At 35.2% G+C, this 19,723-nt stretch overlaps 1 protein-coding gene and 1 non-coding gene across 2 annotated transcripts; one reads left to right on the forward strand and one right to left on the reverse strand.

The window, feature by feature from the left end:
* Positions 1–303: 303 nt before the first annotated feature.
* Positions 304–15,561, reverse strand: LOC121409655 (SEC14-like protein 2). Its single transcript, XM_041601565.1, has 12 exons — positions 15,067–15,561; positions 14,640–14,709; positions 12,199–12,242; positions 10,781–10,843; positions 9,460–9,553; positions 8,881–8,975; positions 7,869–7,964; positions 6,275–6,419; positions 5,833–5,942; positions 5,231–5,373; positions 3,611–3,762; positions 304–1,172 (listed from the first exon to the last, which is right to left on the reverse strand). Exons 1-12 carry the CDS (start codon positions 15,118–15,120, stop codon positions 898–900), a joined length of 1,341 nt encoding a protein of 446 aa, XP_041457499.1. The 5' UTR covers positions 15,121–15,561; the 3' UTR covers positions 304–897.
* Positions 15,562–16,117: 556 nt separating this feature from the next.
* Positions 16,118–16,226, forward strand: LOC121409804. The gene has a single exon (XR_005969238.1). It is a non-coding gene; the product is annotated as a U6 spliceosomal RNA (small nuclear RNA).
* Positions 16,227–19,723: the final 3,497 nt, after the last annotated feature.

Here is a 19,723-nt window from a genome sequence, read left to right on the forward strand (position 1 = left end):
GTACCAGTAAGACAAATATCTTCTGTTAAAACGATGTTCTATTCAGAGGTAAATGAAAGGAACTCGCCTGGCGAGAGAAGTTCTTATGAATTGTCTCATTGTTTGCGAACATATCATTAAAAGGTAACGGTTTGCAAATTTACTTATTGTCATAACGCCATTTAGGGTGCTTTTTTGAGGTTGTCGGAATCGGATGGGTACCTGGCAGGAATTTATTCCTTGAAACGCAGCGCGCGTAACAGCTGCACTGCTAAAGCCAGGGTAATTATGCTGCATATACTGTAGAGCGCTTAGAGACTTCTGAAAAGTAAGTATTAAGCGCTATATAAGCAAGTATAATTATCATTATTATTAATTGTTTATTGATAAACTTGTACATTAACTGTCCGAGTTTAAAAGAATATAATTTTTTATCTTTTATTTACTTTTCTTCCTCGTCCAATTTCCAGTATTTTGTTCTACATCTTTAAAATAATGTATTGTATTACCAATCGGTTTTGATTCGGTCTCGGGAGTGTGCCTACAGCCATAGTAGGTCCATGCTCTAGCCAAACACTATAGGGCATTTTAGCAATCCCTTTTATTGCGCAAGCTTTCTATAATGCTGATAATTTCTTGTCAAAAGCCCTAAAAAGTAGCCTTTGTTGAAAATCGGTGAATCAAAACAACAGTGTCGTCCTGGACTCGGACAAACGGTATATTTGCAATTGTTCGTGCGGTCCGAATCTAAGACGATGTGCTGTCCCACCGATCCACCAACTTTCGACAATAACCTCTAATCTTTGCATTGTGATTTGACTGGCATTTTTAATACTCCTCAACAATCCAAAAAGGGTCTGGGAAGTGGTAAGATAAGCTACTGGACCATTCTCAACACCTTTTATCACACTTATGAATTTAAGAGAAAGATGGTGTATGCGACAGCCCTTTCATAGGTCCTTGAGCATGGGTTTGAAGACGAGGTAAGGTCGATGATCGTTCAAATGACGTCGACCTATGTCTCGACATCGGACCTCTATCGTCGAGGTAGCCACTGTCTCTTGTGATGTCGTCAAATGTTTCTGTCATCATGTGTTCATTGACCTCAAGACGTGGTTCAATCACCTCCATCCAATAGCTAAGCTTTCGGGTCTTCTGGAAGGTACTGCCGTGATTGTCGAATTTCACCACATCTACAAGGAGAATCAAAATATATAGAGAGAGAATTTGAAAGGAAGATAGAAAAAGAACACCTGCTTTTTTTAAAATAATTTTTAGGTATATTGCCCGGGGGGTCACTCTCCACATGGCCTGCTACGCACCCGCGTCCAGATAAAGCGTCGAAAAGGGTCCCATTTCAGGCACTCGGGCGGCGCGTCGACGTCATTGGCAAAAAGGGTTCCATTTCAGCACCATTCGCTGGTATATCACCTATAAGTGTAGCCGTTTCTTTCTCTATATACACTCTAAATTTAGTCCAAGAGCATTAGGCCAAAATAAGCTTAAGAAAGGAAATTTCAGTTAACAATCAGCAATCAACAATCAGGTAAAAATCAGCTTGTTACCAAAAATTTCCATGTTAAACCTAATGCTCTTGGCCTAATTACAGGGATTTAAAATAAAGTCCAGATGGACTGTAGTTAGGGACCAATCATTTCCTGGATCTAGTTTTAATTTTAAAGACTTAAATTTAAATCTCAAATGATTTAAATTTAAATTTTTCGAGATTTAAAAATGAATCTTAAGGATTCACACTAAATCCGGAATTCGATTGGTCCCTAACTGCAGTCCATGTGGACTTATTTTAAATCCCTGTAATTTAGAGTGTAGGGTTGCTAATTTGATTATGACAATTACGCCATTTAGGGGTGCAAATTTGGGCAAATTTGAGGAGACCCGGGAGCAGACCTAAGCCATAAACACCATGAAGGGCGATTTTAAGGGATACAAAATAATCCTCACGCACGCCGGCGCGGCCAGCGCTGCACTTGATTTACCCCAGTAGAGTCCTATTAGTCTCTTACACCTGGTGGGTGTTTCATAAAGCTGTTCGTAAGATACGAATGACTTTACGCATGGTGATCCTTTCTTGTGCTATGCGACATCCCTATATAATTGAGAAATAACCTAAGAAGAGGTTCCAGTCGTGCGTAAAGTCGTTCGTAACTTTACGAACGGCTTTATGAAACACCCACCTGGCTCTATACTGGGCAGCACACGTATACCCACACGCCCACAGGCATAACATCAATTTTGATGTTTATTAGGGGGTTTCCCTGTTCGCATCACTTAGGGTGGCTTTTCTCATGGGTTACGCCATTTAGGGTTGCAAATTTACTTAATGTCATTACGCCTTTTAGGGTGCATTTTTGAGGTTGTCAGACATGGGTGGGTAGCAGTCCATGTGGAGAGTGACCCTGGGTTATATTGGCACGTGGTTTAATATATAGAGCCAATTACGACACATCGCCATATGGCACCCAAATTATTCATAATTGTCTGGGAATGATAACTGAAGTATTTTTCTTGAATATGAAAGCAAAAGGAAACAAAATAGTAAACATAAGAAGTATACAATATAAACATAATTTTTTTTTTTTTTTTTTTGGCTCTCCATAATTTTACCACAGAGTTAGACTCATTAGACCGTGATACGAGTCTCAGGTTCGGACCCTGTCGCACAAAATCTACCATTTTATCGGAGAACTATATATTGGGAAGTCTGCACCACTCCAAGTGTAGGGCTAGCTTACTGCTGATCTGGACAAAAAACGGGACAATTTACATCAATCGATCGCTTCTACTACTATAGAATTTACGAGGGAATAAAATATTGAGTTGGAGTCTATCTAACAACTCGTCATCTTGCCTTATTCCGAGCAGATTGACTTGCCGAATGTTAACAATTCATTTTCTATTCTTACCCCAAATAAGTCGATTTGCCAGGCATCGACAATTCTTCATTGAGACAGACCTCCATTCATTATTAATAACTCTTTATATCCTTATACTTTTTCTTCAATATTCATATCCGTTTCTCTCAAACAATAAGTTAAATCTATTCTGATATATTTTAGATTCGCGTATAAAAGGTGTTTGGCTGTATTATCCATTTTTTTACGCCAGTCAACGCAAATTTAATTGTTTCATGCTACGTATGCACTTACACCAACCAAACCAACTCCAAACTGATCAATATTATATTATATATGTTTTGAGGAGTCGAATTCGCCGGTGCGAGTGTAGCATTAGGAGTTTACGCACCACGAAACAGAACACTTTTAAGAACATAGACAATACATTGTCAAATGACCTTCTTGACAAAGGGCAACCAAGAAGTCTTTGTTGTGAATTTGTGATCGAGAACAGCCGTTACGTCTTGGACTCTAGACAACGACGCATTTGCCATTTTCCTTCAGCTCTGAAATTTACGACGAAACCGCTGTTGCAGTTCACCAATTTCCGACAAAGACTTCTCAGCTGTTCATTGTAATTTGACGGGCATTTTTAGTATATCCATTGTATTCTTGAATTCGTCCTTCGCCGCAGCGTGAATACTCCCTACTATCAAGGAGCTTGGAAGATCCTTGCTACTATTAACCTATAAAACGAATATGAATATAATACTTACACAATCCTGGTTCTTCAAATAGTACCTCTCCATCTTCAGGCACGATATGACTGTTATATCGTTTCTCATCAAGTATGGAGATCTTCTCCCCTGAATCCAACAACCGATGAATCCCGAATGCGATATCGTGAGATTCAGTTTTGAATTCATACCTAACCAATGGAAAAATGAAATCGAGTACGTTCATCAGAGCATCTGTGCCAGAATTACCAGGATTCGATTTTCTGTTCCGCAATTTCGTTTTTACGAAAATAACTATAAACTATACGAATCTTACTTTGTTTTCGGACTATTGTAGTATCGACCTTCGAAAATAAATCTTTCTGAATATAATTGACCAATAAAGATCATTTTGACCCTATGATCTAGTATCTATAAAAAAAAATCGATCCGTTTAGTCAACATGAATCTAAAATCAGTTGGGATTGTTAGCTCCATTAAATTTTCATCTTTCAGACTAAGGGGCCCACATTTTACAAGCTTTGCTTTTCAGTGGACCCCTCCATTCTTCTCATGATCTATAATTATACTGATTTGATTATATTCAATTATATTGATTATAGATTTAAATTTGCATGTTAATTTTCATTGGAATCTCAATATGTATATCATTTATTCAATGTTGAATTTTGTTCATGCTTTTATTAAAATTGAATTAATTTATCTTGTATTTATTCGTATTATGTTGAAGAATGAAAACAAATTGTATTGAAATGAATTGAATTGAACGCTGACTCGACGTAGATGGGGTAGTATCGGCAGCACTTCCCGTGTCTCTGTTCATGGAATGTGCCTGGTTCCTCTGGATGTGAATGGCCTCCCTAATCCATCCTGTGTATTTGTTGTCGTTTCTAGCTAGGATATGACTCTTATTCCAATTTATCGTGTGTTTCATTTTGGCTACATGGTCACTAAGACTAGGCCTCTTTCTTTCTTGATCTTGTGAAGTGGGCTTTGCTAAGAGTCTCTGTGTCTTGTTTGTGTTCAGCCTTCCTTATTCCAAACTTCCTTGCAGTTTTCCCTAACATAAACCTTGTTGTAATCAAATAAATTCTGTTTCGTATACCACCCCTGTTGAGATGTATTACGGTGGCAATTCATATCCAGAAAAACCAGGCACATTCCATGAAAAGAGACGCTGGACAATATAAACTTTCTACAACGTATCTTCCCATTCGGACTTCCGCGCTGGCGATACTACCCCATCTACGTCGAGAGAGCGATAGTCTGAAGAAACCTGCAGAAACGAGCAGGCGAAATGAAAATTAGTTTGAATTGATTCCTACCAATCAGATAAATCTATTTAGGGCTATGCTAGCTGTTTTTATATAGTCAACAAGTTAAAATGAATAAATACATATAAGAAGTTAGGTGGATAATCTGAAAGAAAGGGAATTTTAACTACTTTAACGTGAGAATGAAACTCAATAATTAAGTTAAATAAAATACATACTTTTAAACGAAATTATTGAAAAAATATTGTAAGTATTAAAATACTTCACCGATCAGTGAAATTTCATTACAAAATCAGCATGCGAAATTAATGCAAAGCTATATGGAGACTAGAATATAGTATCCTTGATGAAGTGATAGACTGAGGAGACAGGTTGAGCAATTTACCTGAATATGCTGCCAAGTGTCTTGACCTTGTACTTGACCTCTATTGACCTCTTACCCGGAAGCTGTTGAGATGTCATATCAGAATGTGTCAGATCACTTCCCTTCTTAAAATAAAACGATGGAACTTTACCTCCAAGATTAATCTGTTAAATGACAAGAAAGTTAGTGACATTTATTTTCTGCACGAGAGGTGTCGTTTAATGGAATATAATTGCCTTTAGCAAAAATGGCTTTTTAAAGGTCAAATCCACCCAACAAAAATGTTGATTCGAATAAATAAATAAAAATAAAGCTAGCTTAACACTGAAAATTTCATAAAAATCCGATCTAAAATAAGAAAGTTATGACATTTTTAAGTTTCGCTTATTTTTCACAAAACAGTGATATGCACAATTCAGTGACATGCAAATGAGACAGTCGATGATGTCCTTCACTCACTATTTTTTTTTAACTATACAACATTTCATTTTTTTTACATATTTGACAATAAGGACCAACTTGACTGAATCATATAATATTAAACAATGCTTATTCCACGGGTTCAGGGATGAATTAATCGTTGTATCACTCGACAATGAGGATAAACTTAGAATATTAGACACCTTTGAAGGACACATGTTAGGATTGCCATCAGTATCTGTCATGGTTCCTCCCCAGTAAGCCGGAAGTACTTCTGGATCTATGTGTTTCAGGAGGACATCACGCCAGTTACCTATTAAACAAAATAATCCGAAAATTTGACTTCTTAACACGTTGTATTAGTGCAATATTATATATATGACACGTGGGGTTTGATCAATAAGTATAATTATGGTCAAGGTTGGTCAAGTTGGGACATAAACTAGATTAAGTTGTATGCAAGTAGCTTTTCAAAAATTTACTGAACAGTGTAACACATAATACTTCATGTTCAAGTTCAATCGGAGAAGTAGAAGAAGAAGAAGGAGGATTGAGGAATAATGGGAGAACGGAAGAAGGGGGAACAACAGAAAGTATAATTCCGAATGTAATGGTGCCAATTTCATGAGTGTGAGTAAGACAAACCTCCGAGTACTTTAATCTTTGCTCTTGTTCCTTCACTGAGGAATGGTTTCAAGATGAAATAGACTGCAGGAAATATCTTAGTAGGTCGAACTATCAGCATTTTATGAATGATCTCCGGATAATGTTCCTCAAACAACGCAGCGACCTATAGTGGGTAAAATCATGGTGTATTAAAAACACTCACATATCATAACGTTTTGGAACTTGTTCAAAGAATATTTATCAGTACGATCATGACGATAGAAAAATAAATCTATTCATCTGGACTTTTTTTTTCTTTTTTTCTCTTTCAATGATTTTTTTTTATTTTCATAACTTCATATACACATAACAAACACAATCATTATATATTATACATATCATATACAAAATGAAATAAAATACAAAACAAAGCAAAATAAAGAATGAAAAAAATAGAAGCATTATAGGATTGAATGGTTATGACAACACATTTGATTTTGTTTTCTATCAAGTTGCCCAAACTATTACATGAATGAGGGGTGTAGAGTTTTCCATTTATTTTCAAACTTTGATAATAATGTTCTGAATGCCAAGTTGGACTTACTTTGATTGAAACAGAGGACAGTTTCACGTTCGATCCGGGACGCTTCTTCAGCTCTTCTATTGTCTCCAAAACAATAACATCGACGGTGCTTCGGCGCCAATCGGCAAAGACGATTTCCCGCCAATTCAGAAGAGCTGAAGAAGCGTCCAGGATCGGACGTGAAACTGTCCTCTGTTTCAATCAAAGTAAGTCCAGATGAATAGATTCATTTTTCTATCGTAATTTGACTTTTCCTGGATGAATCAAAACATACATCAGTTTATATTTATCAGTACAAATATGTCAGTCTTGTTTTGTCATAACTATATTTAAAGTGTCCCAAATTGTGAAAATTCTATAAGGAAATATTTGTAAACCATAGCGACTTTTCTGAATTCTTATCCAAGTCTATACTCTGATTTAAGTTGGGAATAAAAAGGATGAAAACAAGAATCCGTGTTAAAGCTCGGTAAAATTATTCAAAAATAAACACAAAACCGTTTTTGAATAGTTTTCTTTTTGATAATCTCTTGAAATTTCATAACTATGAAAACCGTAATTTTATTTTGTTAGTTTATTAGGTTGATACAACTACACACATCACTGGCATTGGATTGCTGGAAACCAATGTGTTAGTGAACTTATGTCTGACCATTATGAATTTATTATGGTCAACATCAAGTTCATTTTCACATTATTACGGATATTTTTTTCTTTCTTGATTTTTATCGGGAGTATCAGTGGCGTAATGAGCCAAAAACTTTGAGGGAGTTAAGTATGGCGTATCGAGTATTATTTTTTAATAAGTTGCAAGCGAAGCAAGCGAGCAAACATTTCGACATTTTTATTACAAAAATCAAATTTTGTAATAGATTTTTTACATAATTTTCAGAAAAAGGATATTACGTTTCACGACTTTCTCTTTCTTTTTTCTTTCCTTTTCTACTTTTTTTTCTTAGTCGTAATTTTTTTGGGGAAGAGTCATCTGTACACCAGTGAGACATAATGATTATTTTGACCCAGCAAAAGACACTATAGAATAATACAGACCTCTGTCATGACTGTCATTCCTGGTTTCCATATATGGCCTGCATTCAGGTGTTCAAGATCTACGATGAATGTGACACCTTCAATGTGACGACCAAGCTGAAGATATACGAATCAATAGTCATTTCAACAAATATTTTCTGTCAGGTTAATACTTTCAAATCAATGTGAAGTAAAGCTGTTCTCCTTCGTCTAGTCAACTTTCCAATCAAATTCACACATTTAGCTCTCTACCCCTCTCCGACCCCCATATATAGGCAGATCCAGGTGGGCATGGACCTATGTAATAGGTTCGTGGGAGAGGAAGCTCCCAGCCGCCCGCTATCCCCCCCCCCCACCTTGGGCGGTGCATTTTTCTTTATATTAGTGGAATACATATACCCTCTTCATCAATCCCTACAAACAATTCATAAAATGAGCCCATTTGCGGTCAATATATCAACCATTTCAGCGCTTGTTTATTAGTGAAATACGAATCCAGTTCATAAGTTAAAAAAAAACAAATTCATAATTATTCTTTTTGCAGGTCTAACTATAGGAAATAAAAATATACTTGCAAAAATTAGCTCTTAAGTCCTTCTTCACGCTGGCATATTTGATTTGGTCCTCATGAAATACATAATCTTTATTGTAGCAATAAAGATATAAAATGTTCTTAAGCTGAAGACTTAAAACCCCACCCCCCCACAAAAAAGATCTTCAAGTAGCTGATCGAATAATATGTTCATGAACCCCCCCCCATTCAACAATGCTACCCCGCTCTAACTTTGTTCCTCAATATTTTAACCCCTCCGTTCTATTTCCCTGTTTCCACTACACAATAAAAAAAAACGCTTACGAATAAGATTGCAAATGAACAATATTGCTTTTTACAACGTTAAATGTTTGTTTGAATTTTCTTTTTTTTTCTTAAGCGCACATGAAATCTAAACATAATTGTTTTGTTTCTTATTCTAGAAGTGTCTGAAATTAATAAATGCATATTGATTACAAAAAGGTTACTCTTATAGTATACCTTTCTAGAAATGACTTTCTGTTCATTTTGTAATCTCTCCAAGATGCTGATATTTGTTTTGATGATGTCTCCAGCTTTCACCGAGTAGAGCAGTCCTGATGGAGAAAAAAGATCGTAAACATGATTTGATCTTTGGTTTTGTGTTTCTCTTTCCTCCTTCATATAGAGACATGCAGCAAATATGTAAACATGATATTAAGAAATAGAACCATATGCTAATAATCAGGTTGCAAAATGGTTATATAATCACACGCATAACATGTACATGTATATGATACATATGAAACTGATGTCCCGTTTCATATTGGGAAAATCAAGGAAGTAAAATGTTAAGTAATACAATTCCTACATTACTTGATATTTTTTCTCTTTTAACCGTGATTAAGATCTAACAAAGAAATAGGAGCCCTTTCCACAAACGAAGGATGATTTCATTATACAACCTCTGCCAGCACTAACACTCTCGAAAACTACATCATTAATTTAAATTGAATATATGTTTGATAAGACCTTCTGTAAAAAAATATATTTGCATCTGTTGCATAGATGAATGATAGCGTGTGTGTTTTTTTCATCTACCTTTGGGATCGACGTTACCAAGAGGGCATATCCACACCACGTGACCTTCTTTGTCCAATCCGGTAGCTCCTCCTGGCCAATACTTCAAGCAAGCCTGAGAATATAAAAAAGAAGGTTTAGGGAAATTAAGATTAACGTTGTTGTTGTTGTCTTTTTATCTTTTACTGATTCTGTACTGACCATTCATACAAACCTCCAAAACCTTGTCAGTTATAACCCATCTTTAAACGAATAAGAAAAATTGTTTTTGTCAATATTTAAAAAAAACGAAGCCTGAATCTACACATCGAAGTACTAAACTTTAAATTACGCCATTTTGTCTGAGCGATTCAGTGTAAAACTGTAAGAGACAAAAATGGCAGAGGTAAAAACGGCAGATGTAAAAACTGCAGATGTTATACCTCCATACAGTCAACACGTACCCTGCATAAAAGCTATATGCCTAAATGAATTGTAAAAAAGGAAATTTAAATTATACTGTCGGACTAATGGAGCGAGTCATATTTTTATAAATCGTCTGCAGCAAATTCATATCCCCCGGGTTGGTACCGTCATATTCCGTCACGTGTAAAATAACTTTACTAAAATATTCAAACTAGAAGCACAATTTGGTATTTAATTCATAAAAAAAGAAAAAGTCAGATAAAGTATCGTTGAAAATTTTTGAAACCTGACATCCATTTGGACTATGCTGTAAGGAATTGATATATACAAAATGTCATCATTTATATGAAAACTATAGGTCTTTATACGTGTTGCATCAAATTATCCATTATGACCCCTCATGGTGTGAAGATTAAATAATATTACTATTATTTCAACAAACTTTTAATGATGTTGTTTGAAGGTTTGCATGGTGGCATGTACAATTGCTGATGTGGTTTACGGTACACCATGTGGAGTGTTATAGAAACAGTGGATAGAAGAAGAGAAGAAGTGGATAGGCGAGAAAGTGGAGATTTGAGAGTAGAGTATTCTTTCTTGAAAATAGTCCTGAAAAGAACTGTAAACCGGAAGGAATGTTGAGTGAGAACAGCTTGAGTAGTAGATCTGATGAGGAGATGCTGGCTTGAGTCGGCGAGTAGAAATGATGAGTAGTAGAGAGACTCGACGTTTCGGACAGGTTGACTGTCCGTCTTCAGATCACATGACTTTGTGGACCTGTCTCTGCACGCCTTTTCCCTAATGACTAATGTAATCATGTCTTTTTGAGGAAAGATGTATGCAAACCCTTTTCATCAGTAAATCCATATCTAACCAGTTCAAGAACAGGGAAAGGAGGAGATTTTAAAAATATTCAAAAAGAGAAAAGATAAATTACCTCAGGTATTTCATACCACTCATGAATGGAATCTATTCTGTTCTTTATTCGCCACTCCAGATCCTGCAAACGACATAATGATAAGAATACATAATGTGGAGAATCGTAGGCCACACAACGTCATCAAGTTTCGTGAAAGAAATCTTTTAGTTATCATGTCCCTTGGAAGCAGGGGTGCTGGGATGCACCCCAAAATTTACATGGGGTGGTGCATAGGCGGCCCCCCCCCCCCACCTGGAAATCTGTTTTGCTTGACAAATTTAAGCCTGCATGCACCCCATGTTAAAAGATCTTTCCCTGGGCCCTGTTGGTTATGATTTATTCTGTCATTGTCACGACTATCAACAGTTTGGATTTTATTTTGCTTTGTCTTTAGAGAAAATCATCACAAACGGATTATTTCTACATCATTCAATGTTTTATTTTCTTGACAGTCGAATATTTAATCAGTATTTGACAAGACATCTGCCAAACTCGAGCTTGAATTCATTTTCATAATGATCCTCCCCTTCCAATCTTGCTCACTATACCCTTAATGCACAAACACATAATTATCTTGAAAGTGAAAGTGTATAGATAAAATATGACTCCTATATCATTAAACACTTTATTAATCACCAGCATAATCTGTACTTGTAGCTCATAACTCATGGATATAACGTGTATAATGGTTTTTCTTTCACGAAACTTGAAATAGAAAGTAGTTTATATCGATGAAAGATATATGCCAAAATCTGTAAGACTCTTGTTTTAAAGTTAATACTCACCGCTTATCATCAAAACAGAGGTGAAATTACTCCAACTCCAGACATCCCCCCCCCCCGATAAAAATAAAAATAAAATTATTTATATGTTTATTATTTTGTTATTCAGATAAATGAATGAATTAATTATGGTAGGATGGGAAATATGGCGTTAAAATAATTGCAAAATCATACGATTTAATATGTCAATAACCATATCTGAGTGAAATGCGAATGTGAAGTTCAAACAATTTAAATCATTTTTCTTTAATCATGTTTAATTGAAAACAGGGAAATTGTTAGACGTACCCTAACACCAAATAGCCACCAAATAGCCACCAAATAACCAGCAAATGACCTTGGCCAAAATAAGTTCCATCAGTGCTTTGGTTTGCGAATTGTCCTTACAAATGTCAAATTCGGAAAATTTGGAAAACAATTAAATAATCAATTTTGTCGTAAAATGCACGTATTCTCAACTTCGATTACATATAGGATGATGTCATATAATTTGGGTAACTGAGAAGCACAATGAACGGCATTATCGAGAATCACGGTGTGTTCTGAAGCAAAACACCTAACTGGAAAGCAGTGATAACGCATTGTTGTATTCTGATTCTTCACAACTTCCAAATAGTATGTCGTTGTCTTGACAATAAAGAAATAATTTCTTACCCGTCTAAAATTGTCCTCAGCCTTCTTTACGTTGAATCGGCGTGCTATAATAAAATATTAACAAACGTTTTTTTTTTATATTCTATTAGAATATACAGATGTTTGATTTCTAAGCATGTGGAATCGTACAAGCCACATGATGTAGTTTTGAAGTAATTTTGAAGTCAATAAAAATATTTTGGTTAGCGTTGCTTTTCTTTTATTACTGTGTTCAAAATAATACAACAAATTTGATTACATATGCAATATACAAAATAATCTATAATATAAACAATATTAGTAGTACAAAAAACGCTTTTTATATATAACCAAACAATAATTATCAATCGATGTGAGTGGTTAAGGTTGAAATTAATAGCGGCCTCATTTTGAACCCTTTAATGCATTTTCGGATTCCTTAATTGTTTTTTTCTTTCCATCACTCCTATATCAGTTGAAAAGTTTTTGATTTGAGGTTGACGATATTGGAACTGGTATTCAAGTGTAGTGCCTTTATAAAGAAACTATGACAATGACTGTAATGGCATAATCATGGAGAACATTGCTGATATCTTATCTGCTCTGATTACAGAATCCCTGTAAAGGCGGGAAGTTTATTTAAAATAAGTTATTATTCAAATTCATATCAGGACACCATTCCCCCGGACATTTACCCTTTAGGACATCCACCCCCTAGGAAAAAGAACCCCCTAGGACATCTACCCCCCCCCCTTCTCTGGACATGTAACCCCCGGGCATCTACCCCCAGACAACTATCCCCCGGACATCTACTCACCGGACATCTACACCCCCGGGGTATATATGTCCGGGCAGTGGCTGACCGTGACCCGGAGGAGACAAAGCATTGGGGGGCCGGGCACAGCATTGTTCACAGACAATGCAGTGCCCCCCATGCTTTGTCTCCTCCGGTTCACGGTCCGCTACTGCATGTGTCCGGGGGTAGATGTCCGGGGGTATTTGTCCTAGGGGGAACTTGTCCAGGGGGAGGATGTCCTATAGGGTGGATGTCCAGGGGGTAGATGTCTTAGTGTCGTGCTAAATAATAATAATAATAATAACACAGTTCTTGTGTAGCGCATATCACATTACGTCATAACGTCCCTATGCTTTCAAAGGACTTGGATATGAGATTATTCCAATTTCACCATTGAATTATATAATATTGTCAAATGCTTACAATCCTTGCTGGAAGGAAAACGGCGTCAAATAGCGTGATCACTGTAAATATTATCCACATAATGTTCACACTGTGGATGCCACGACAGTGTGACTGTTCACAGCATGTTCACATGGTTGACTATGTGAATGTGTGATTCACACTGTTGAAATGCTCAATAATAATCAAATGAAAATAAAAATAGTTAAAGGAGCAAGATTAGTAGCCATCTAGGTACAACTGATGTCTAACCATATTATTATCATCATCTTAAGATGATTTTAAAAAAATCATTTTTTTTTCTAAAAATAAGTCAAATATGGACTAATAACAGTCGGAAGCTGTGCGTAAAGTTTTAAGGCCTGGTGCCACTGGCCGACGGATTCAAAACGTATTCATAACGAACACATCAGACGAGCAATATTTTGCGGGTGGTTCCATCCGTTTTCATTCGGTCCAGAAAAATTGACAAAATTCCTTTTATCATGTGAACAACTTTCCCATTGTTTTATATGTATTTCACTTAAAATGCTTTTTTTATAACACCTATCAGTAGATCGTTAATTCTTTCTATAGGAGGGCATGTAATGCAGATTTAAAAAATACATCATGGATAAAAGAGTTTGTATCAGTTCAGTTTCAGTTCAGTTTGGTTTATTTCATTTCAACTCAAATCAATTTTAACAGCAAAAGAAATCATTACAAGATATAAATGAATATGCAAGTATATACAGTATGACAATGTGGCATATATAAGTAAATATATACAATAGACACGAAACAATATAATCATTATATAATCTTTACTATTTAAATAAATGTTGAGGAAATGGAGGGATCCACTAAAAAGCAGGGCTTGTTGAGTGTGGATTCCTCAAAGAATAAGTTAAAAGACAGGTTTGTAGGTATAAGTATAAATGCAAGAACGAGAAAAAAAAGTCGAAGAAAGCTATTGTGATGGATGGAGTACGGAAATGATGGATGAAAGTGAAAAGATAGATAGATTGTATCACCATGAGAAAGAGCAAAAAGACACGTTTTGGGGTATTTTATAGTCCATCATCAAAGGGAAAGTTGTTCACATGTGACATCACACATATGCGTCGCATTGCCATGCAACCGGAGGATCTCCATAGCATTAGTGATCGCAACATTCAAATGCTCATAACTTTCTCATTATTTGTCCGATTTTTCTTTGATTTTTCTCTCTCAAAAAAGCCCACTCGTTCCTAGGGTTTCATTTCCTATATAAGCAAACATTCGTTTCTTACACCTATATTCTCACCTCTTAAGAATCGTAACAAGCAGTGATCATCATGATCTTCTTGTAAGACATCATGAAGATTTGATCTCATCTGAGAAGAAATTGGAATGTGACAAAAAATGGTTAATATATTCAAGATATTTCACTTGTTTATTTATTTCTGACTGAGATCAAATTATCATGGTCAAGGAGTAAGCCTAAGAGCGTACATAATGAGTCAAAAACTAGAGAATATAATTTTTTTCTGAAAATCAATGAAAGATAAATATTTAATTTTCAACATTTTTCTCATGGTGAAATGTTAAACATATCGGTTTCCCCGTAAGATTATTATATTCTATTATTTAGTTTTTTTCATTTAGTTCATTCTCGGACCTAATTATAAATAATGTATAGCCAAGTTAACCTCCCGACTAGTATAAGTGGTGAAATGTTGATGAATACTTACCGCATTAAGCGCGTCGGCCTGTTTGGCACTCAAATCCGATAAAATCCCGCTCATAATTATTGCTCCTTTTTCAATCTCAAAATCAGGCTAGAATAACTAGAAGTCTTGTAATTATCAAACAAGTGTGATTGCCTTTGAATGATATAAACGAGGCAGGAACGATAAATAACCTTGACGTTAATATATAGGTGCACATACTATCAGACCAATGAATAATTAAATATGATAACGAGGAAGTATAAGAATAATATATCTCCAGTGAGGATTGCTAGTTAAAGGGGTCGTAAAGTTATCCAACCTTTCTTCTAACGGTATATACATCTATATATACAAACAGAAACAATATGAGTGGTTTGGCCGTGATTAATTATCAATGTCTCCTGAGCATATAGATCAAAGTTTATCTTCTATTTTCAAGATACATTCTGAATATGAGTAAAGTCTACTAAGAGCAAACAATCTTTTTTTTTCTTAATCTGATTGCAAATCATACCCTCCTTGCTCGAAATGAATAAACTACAGCAACATTGATATTTCAACGACATGAGTGTTTACAGATATTTCTTATCATAATTTTGGGATCCACTTTATTTCCCCTCCATATCTGCTAAAACATTACATGTAATGATTATTGAATGAATTTATACACACTACTTCCTAATTTTAATAGAGATTTTTTGTTTCGAGAAAAAAAAATCATTTGCACTATAAGATAAAGCCAGGCGCGAATCCATGATCTTCAGATCGCCATCAAATTTTTCAGCTCCAATTATTTATTTTCATAATAGATTTATTTCGAATTCCCAGATTCTAGGTCTAAACAGTCAGGCCGCAACACCGAGAAAAGAAGTCAAATTTATCGTACACCTACGCAAGAATTTCGTGTGCATGAATACGTAATCAGCTGAGAGACCCAATTTCTATCGTCCTAGTAGACCATTAAATCTAATAGTAATCTCGTAAAATGGCTTGGTGTAAAATGGCATAGGTGAAAATGGCAAAGATAATAATGGCAGAGGTAAAATTGGCAGAGGTAAAATTGGCAGAGGTAGTCGACAAGAAATTGTTGACACATATTAAAATTGGAACGATACAGAGAAGATTAGCATGGCCCCTTGCACAAAGATGACACGCACAATCGTGAAGCGTTCCTAATTTAAAAAAATTAAATAAAAGAACAAAAAATTGGCAGAGGTAAAAATTGCAAATGTAAAAAATGGCAGAGGTAAAAATGGCAAAAGCAAAAATGGAAGGTAAAAATGGCAGAGGTAATAATGGCAGAGGTAAAAATGAATGAGATAAAATTGGCTGAGGTAAAAATGGCAGAGGTATCAATGGCAGGTCTTAAACCCCCATACCAAACAATCCAAAAAGCCCCTCCATGTACAGTAGATTATTTAAATAAGAAAGGTTATGAGAAAAAAATAGAATTATAATGTTGGACTAATGGAAAGGGTAGCATTTTTTAAACGATAGTGTAGATCTTCTGCACCACATTGAAAACACTTGAGTTTGTATTTCTTTTTCTTTTTCCTGGACTTGCATGCATGACCTTCTCATGTCAAATCGCTCTTTTACAGGGGAAATTCACACTGACATAAAGTTTATTGTAGAAATAACAGAAAATAATTCAAATGATCGTGGTGACGGTTTTGATTGACTGATAACGAATTTATTTCATTCCAAAATTTCAACAAAGTTACAAAGTAAAGTAATAAATATAGACATATCTACCCAGGGTAGCCACTTCAGTTTCGAAAACTGTTCTACCAGCGGGCCCTGTTATTATTATTACCCCGGCTTTAGCTGAGCTACCTAGGCGCTCAAGCATTCAAGGAATTTCGTACCTGCCAGGTTCCCATTCACCTCACCTGGGTTGAGTGCAGCACCATGTGGATGAGTTTCTTGCTGAAGGAAATTACGCCATGGCTGGGATTCGAACCCACAACCCTCTCTTTCAAAGTCAGAAGACTAATCCACTGGGCCAACGTCAAATATAATATAACGTTATGAAATGAAATAGAAACCTTCTGAAAAGCAAACTTCTTATTGAATGTTTCCTTCAATAACAGGGGGTCCATCAAAGATTAGAAAGCTATTATGATTTTATATTTGAATTCTGACGTCATTTGCGAGCAGTTTTCCCCATATATGGTGTAATAAAAAATTTGTGGTAAAAAAATTTCATTTCCTTAAAAAAAATGAAAATGGTTATCATTGTGCCTTAAGTATGTCAACAAACAAATCATTTCATATCCGCTCCTAAAAGATTTTTTTAGCAATCATGAACCACCGATTAAAAGATTTATTAGAATAATTTAGGTTTATTCAAAAAAATTTCTACCAAAAACTAAAACAATTCGATTGACAACTGGTTATGTACATTAGTTATTTATTGCCGCAACTTATTTCACCAAATCATTTATACAAAAATGAAACAATTATGATTTCATGTAATAACATAAGAAAAAGAAAATTGGGGTTGTGAAATCATCAGCTCACCAAATGAATATTCATGAGGATGTGCATATAACTGTTTTGAAAAATATTTATAATTTTTAGAATCCAATAACTTAGTTATATTTGTAATTCGATTTTGATGAAATGAAACGCAGATTGAATAGTCCCGTTTTAGATGCGAAACGAAAAAAATATGTCACACAACTTAAATTGCAGGACAGTGTTTTACAACCATGACGACGGGCCCAAAAGTCTCTTCCAAAATCAAAATACCGTCGTAAAGTCTGTCTGTGAAGGAATCCACTCAAAAGGAACGCAAATATCTTTTAATCTAAGTTTGTGAATTTTGAATAGAATTTCTTTTACAATAGTGCATTTTATGAAATATGAATTAACCATATTAAGTGCTGACAAAGAGTTAAAAATCATGATATATCAAGAGTCTAATCACTCAAGTGCCATTAAAATGGCCATCAGTTCGGTTCTCATGTCTGCATGTTAGCAGATGTTAGATCTGCCCAACGAACGTAGAGGGCAGCAACACACGGCATGCAATAATGTATTAACTGGGTTTTTGTGTGTGTGTGTGTGTTTGGTTGTTTGTTTTGTGTTGTTGTTTTTTGTGTGCTTAATATATAAATTCTTTATTCAGATTGTTGTACACTTTTTAAGTATAAACGTAGAGACTTATTCTTTTTTGTATGGTATTACAAAATACAGAGATATAAAATATATATACATTTTTTATCATGGGATAGCTTATTCACATCTTTATTAAACAAAGTATTATATATATCAATTTTATTATTTGCTCAGAATTAAAAAAAGTCTTTATGTTTGTTTGCTTTTGGTTTTTTAGTATACAATACCACATTATTATACAGAATATACATGTGAAAATAATGGATTTCTTTGCATTATGGGTTGTGATAATCTTTGTTCATAATGTATATTTCATTTGTTATATTGCTGTATACATGTATTTTATTTTACTTTGTATATTTTATTTATTACTTTTGTATGCATGAAAAATGTGATGTTATCTGAATAAAGGCTAAAAAGCATTAAAAGAATTTAAAGTTTCCCTGCTCAGATGTCTGATACGGTTAATAAGGTTAACAGGGGCTGCGGAACGGTTTTCAAAGTGTGGGGGGCTGAGCCAAAAGTGGGGGCTGACCATGCTAAAAATCACAATCATATGGTAATTTTTACGTTTTTGTACACGGTTTTGGAAAAAAGTGGGGGGCTGAAGCCCCCCCCCCCCAGCCCCCGGTTCCGCGGCCCCTGGTAAATAACATAAATTATATAAAACAGAAAAACATTAACACTGAAGTTTCTGATTACAATGAAACACAAATGATAAACACATTTTAATGGACAAAATTCATATTTTGCGTTATAAAAAAGCAATTTGACAGACTTGTACAAAGCTACATGTACATGTAAGTAGATCTTATTTCCAAATTTATAAAGGCTACTCTTTCTTTGTAAGCATAATGATTGACAGATACGTTCAAGTCAAGAAGGCCATTAAATCCCATCTATTCTGCTAAGTGGACAATTAATTGCATGGACCGATCATTCCGAGGTGTAGAACAGTTGTTTTAGTGGCCAAAACAAATATGGAGTAGTGTGTGTGCAGCGCTTCGTAACCGAAAGGAAAAGGCGCTATATCAAATGACTTTTGGATTGGATTGGATACGTTCCAATAATGCATTCTCTATTCTAAGCGTTAGATTTAACAGTTTAAAAAGTACCAGAGGCAATTGTAACATGCTGTTATATCTGCCCGACGAGGGCGCCACATTTGAAATGATGTTTTTATATCTTAACATTGATTCTCTGTTGAAATGTTAGCTGAATACACTGGCCTAATTAAGTCTAAAAACATATTTTCTGAACATATAGCAATGACAGCTATCGCTCAATTACATATTTTTTCCAGAAGAAAAATACTTTCCTAGAAAAAAAAAATATTTTGCTGTAGAAAGTTCCATGAATCGTTAGATTTGCTTACATTTGATTAGGCTGTGGAGCGACAGAATGCGCATGCAAACAAGGTTATTTCTTCCACGGAAAATTTGCCAACCAAACAAAAAGGTCCTCGTTCTCAAAGGGGGTGGGGGGACACTTGTGTTAGTAAGGCATTTACACTACAAATTCTGACTATGCCTCTCAGGTAAAATTTTTTATGCAA

This window comes from Lytechinus variegatus, chromosome 2, assembly GCF_018143015.1.
Source record: "Lytechinus variegatus isolate NC3 chromosome 2, Lvar_3.0, whole genome shotgun sequence".
NCBI lineage: Eukaryota > Metazoa > Echinodermata > Echinoidea > Temnopleuroida > Toxopneustidae > Lytechinus > Lytechinus variegatus.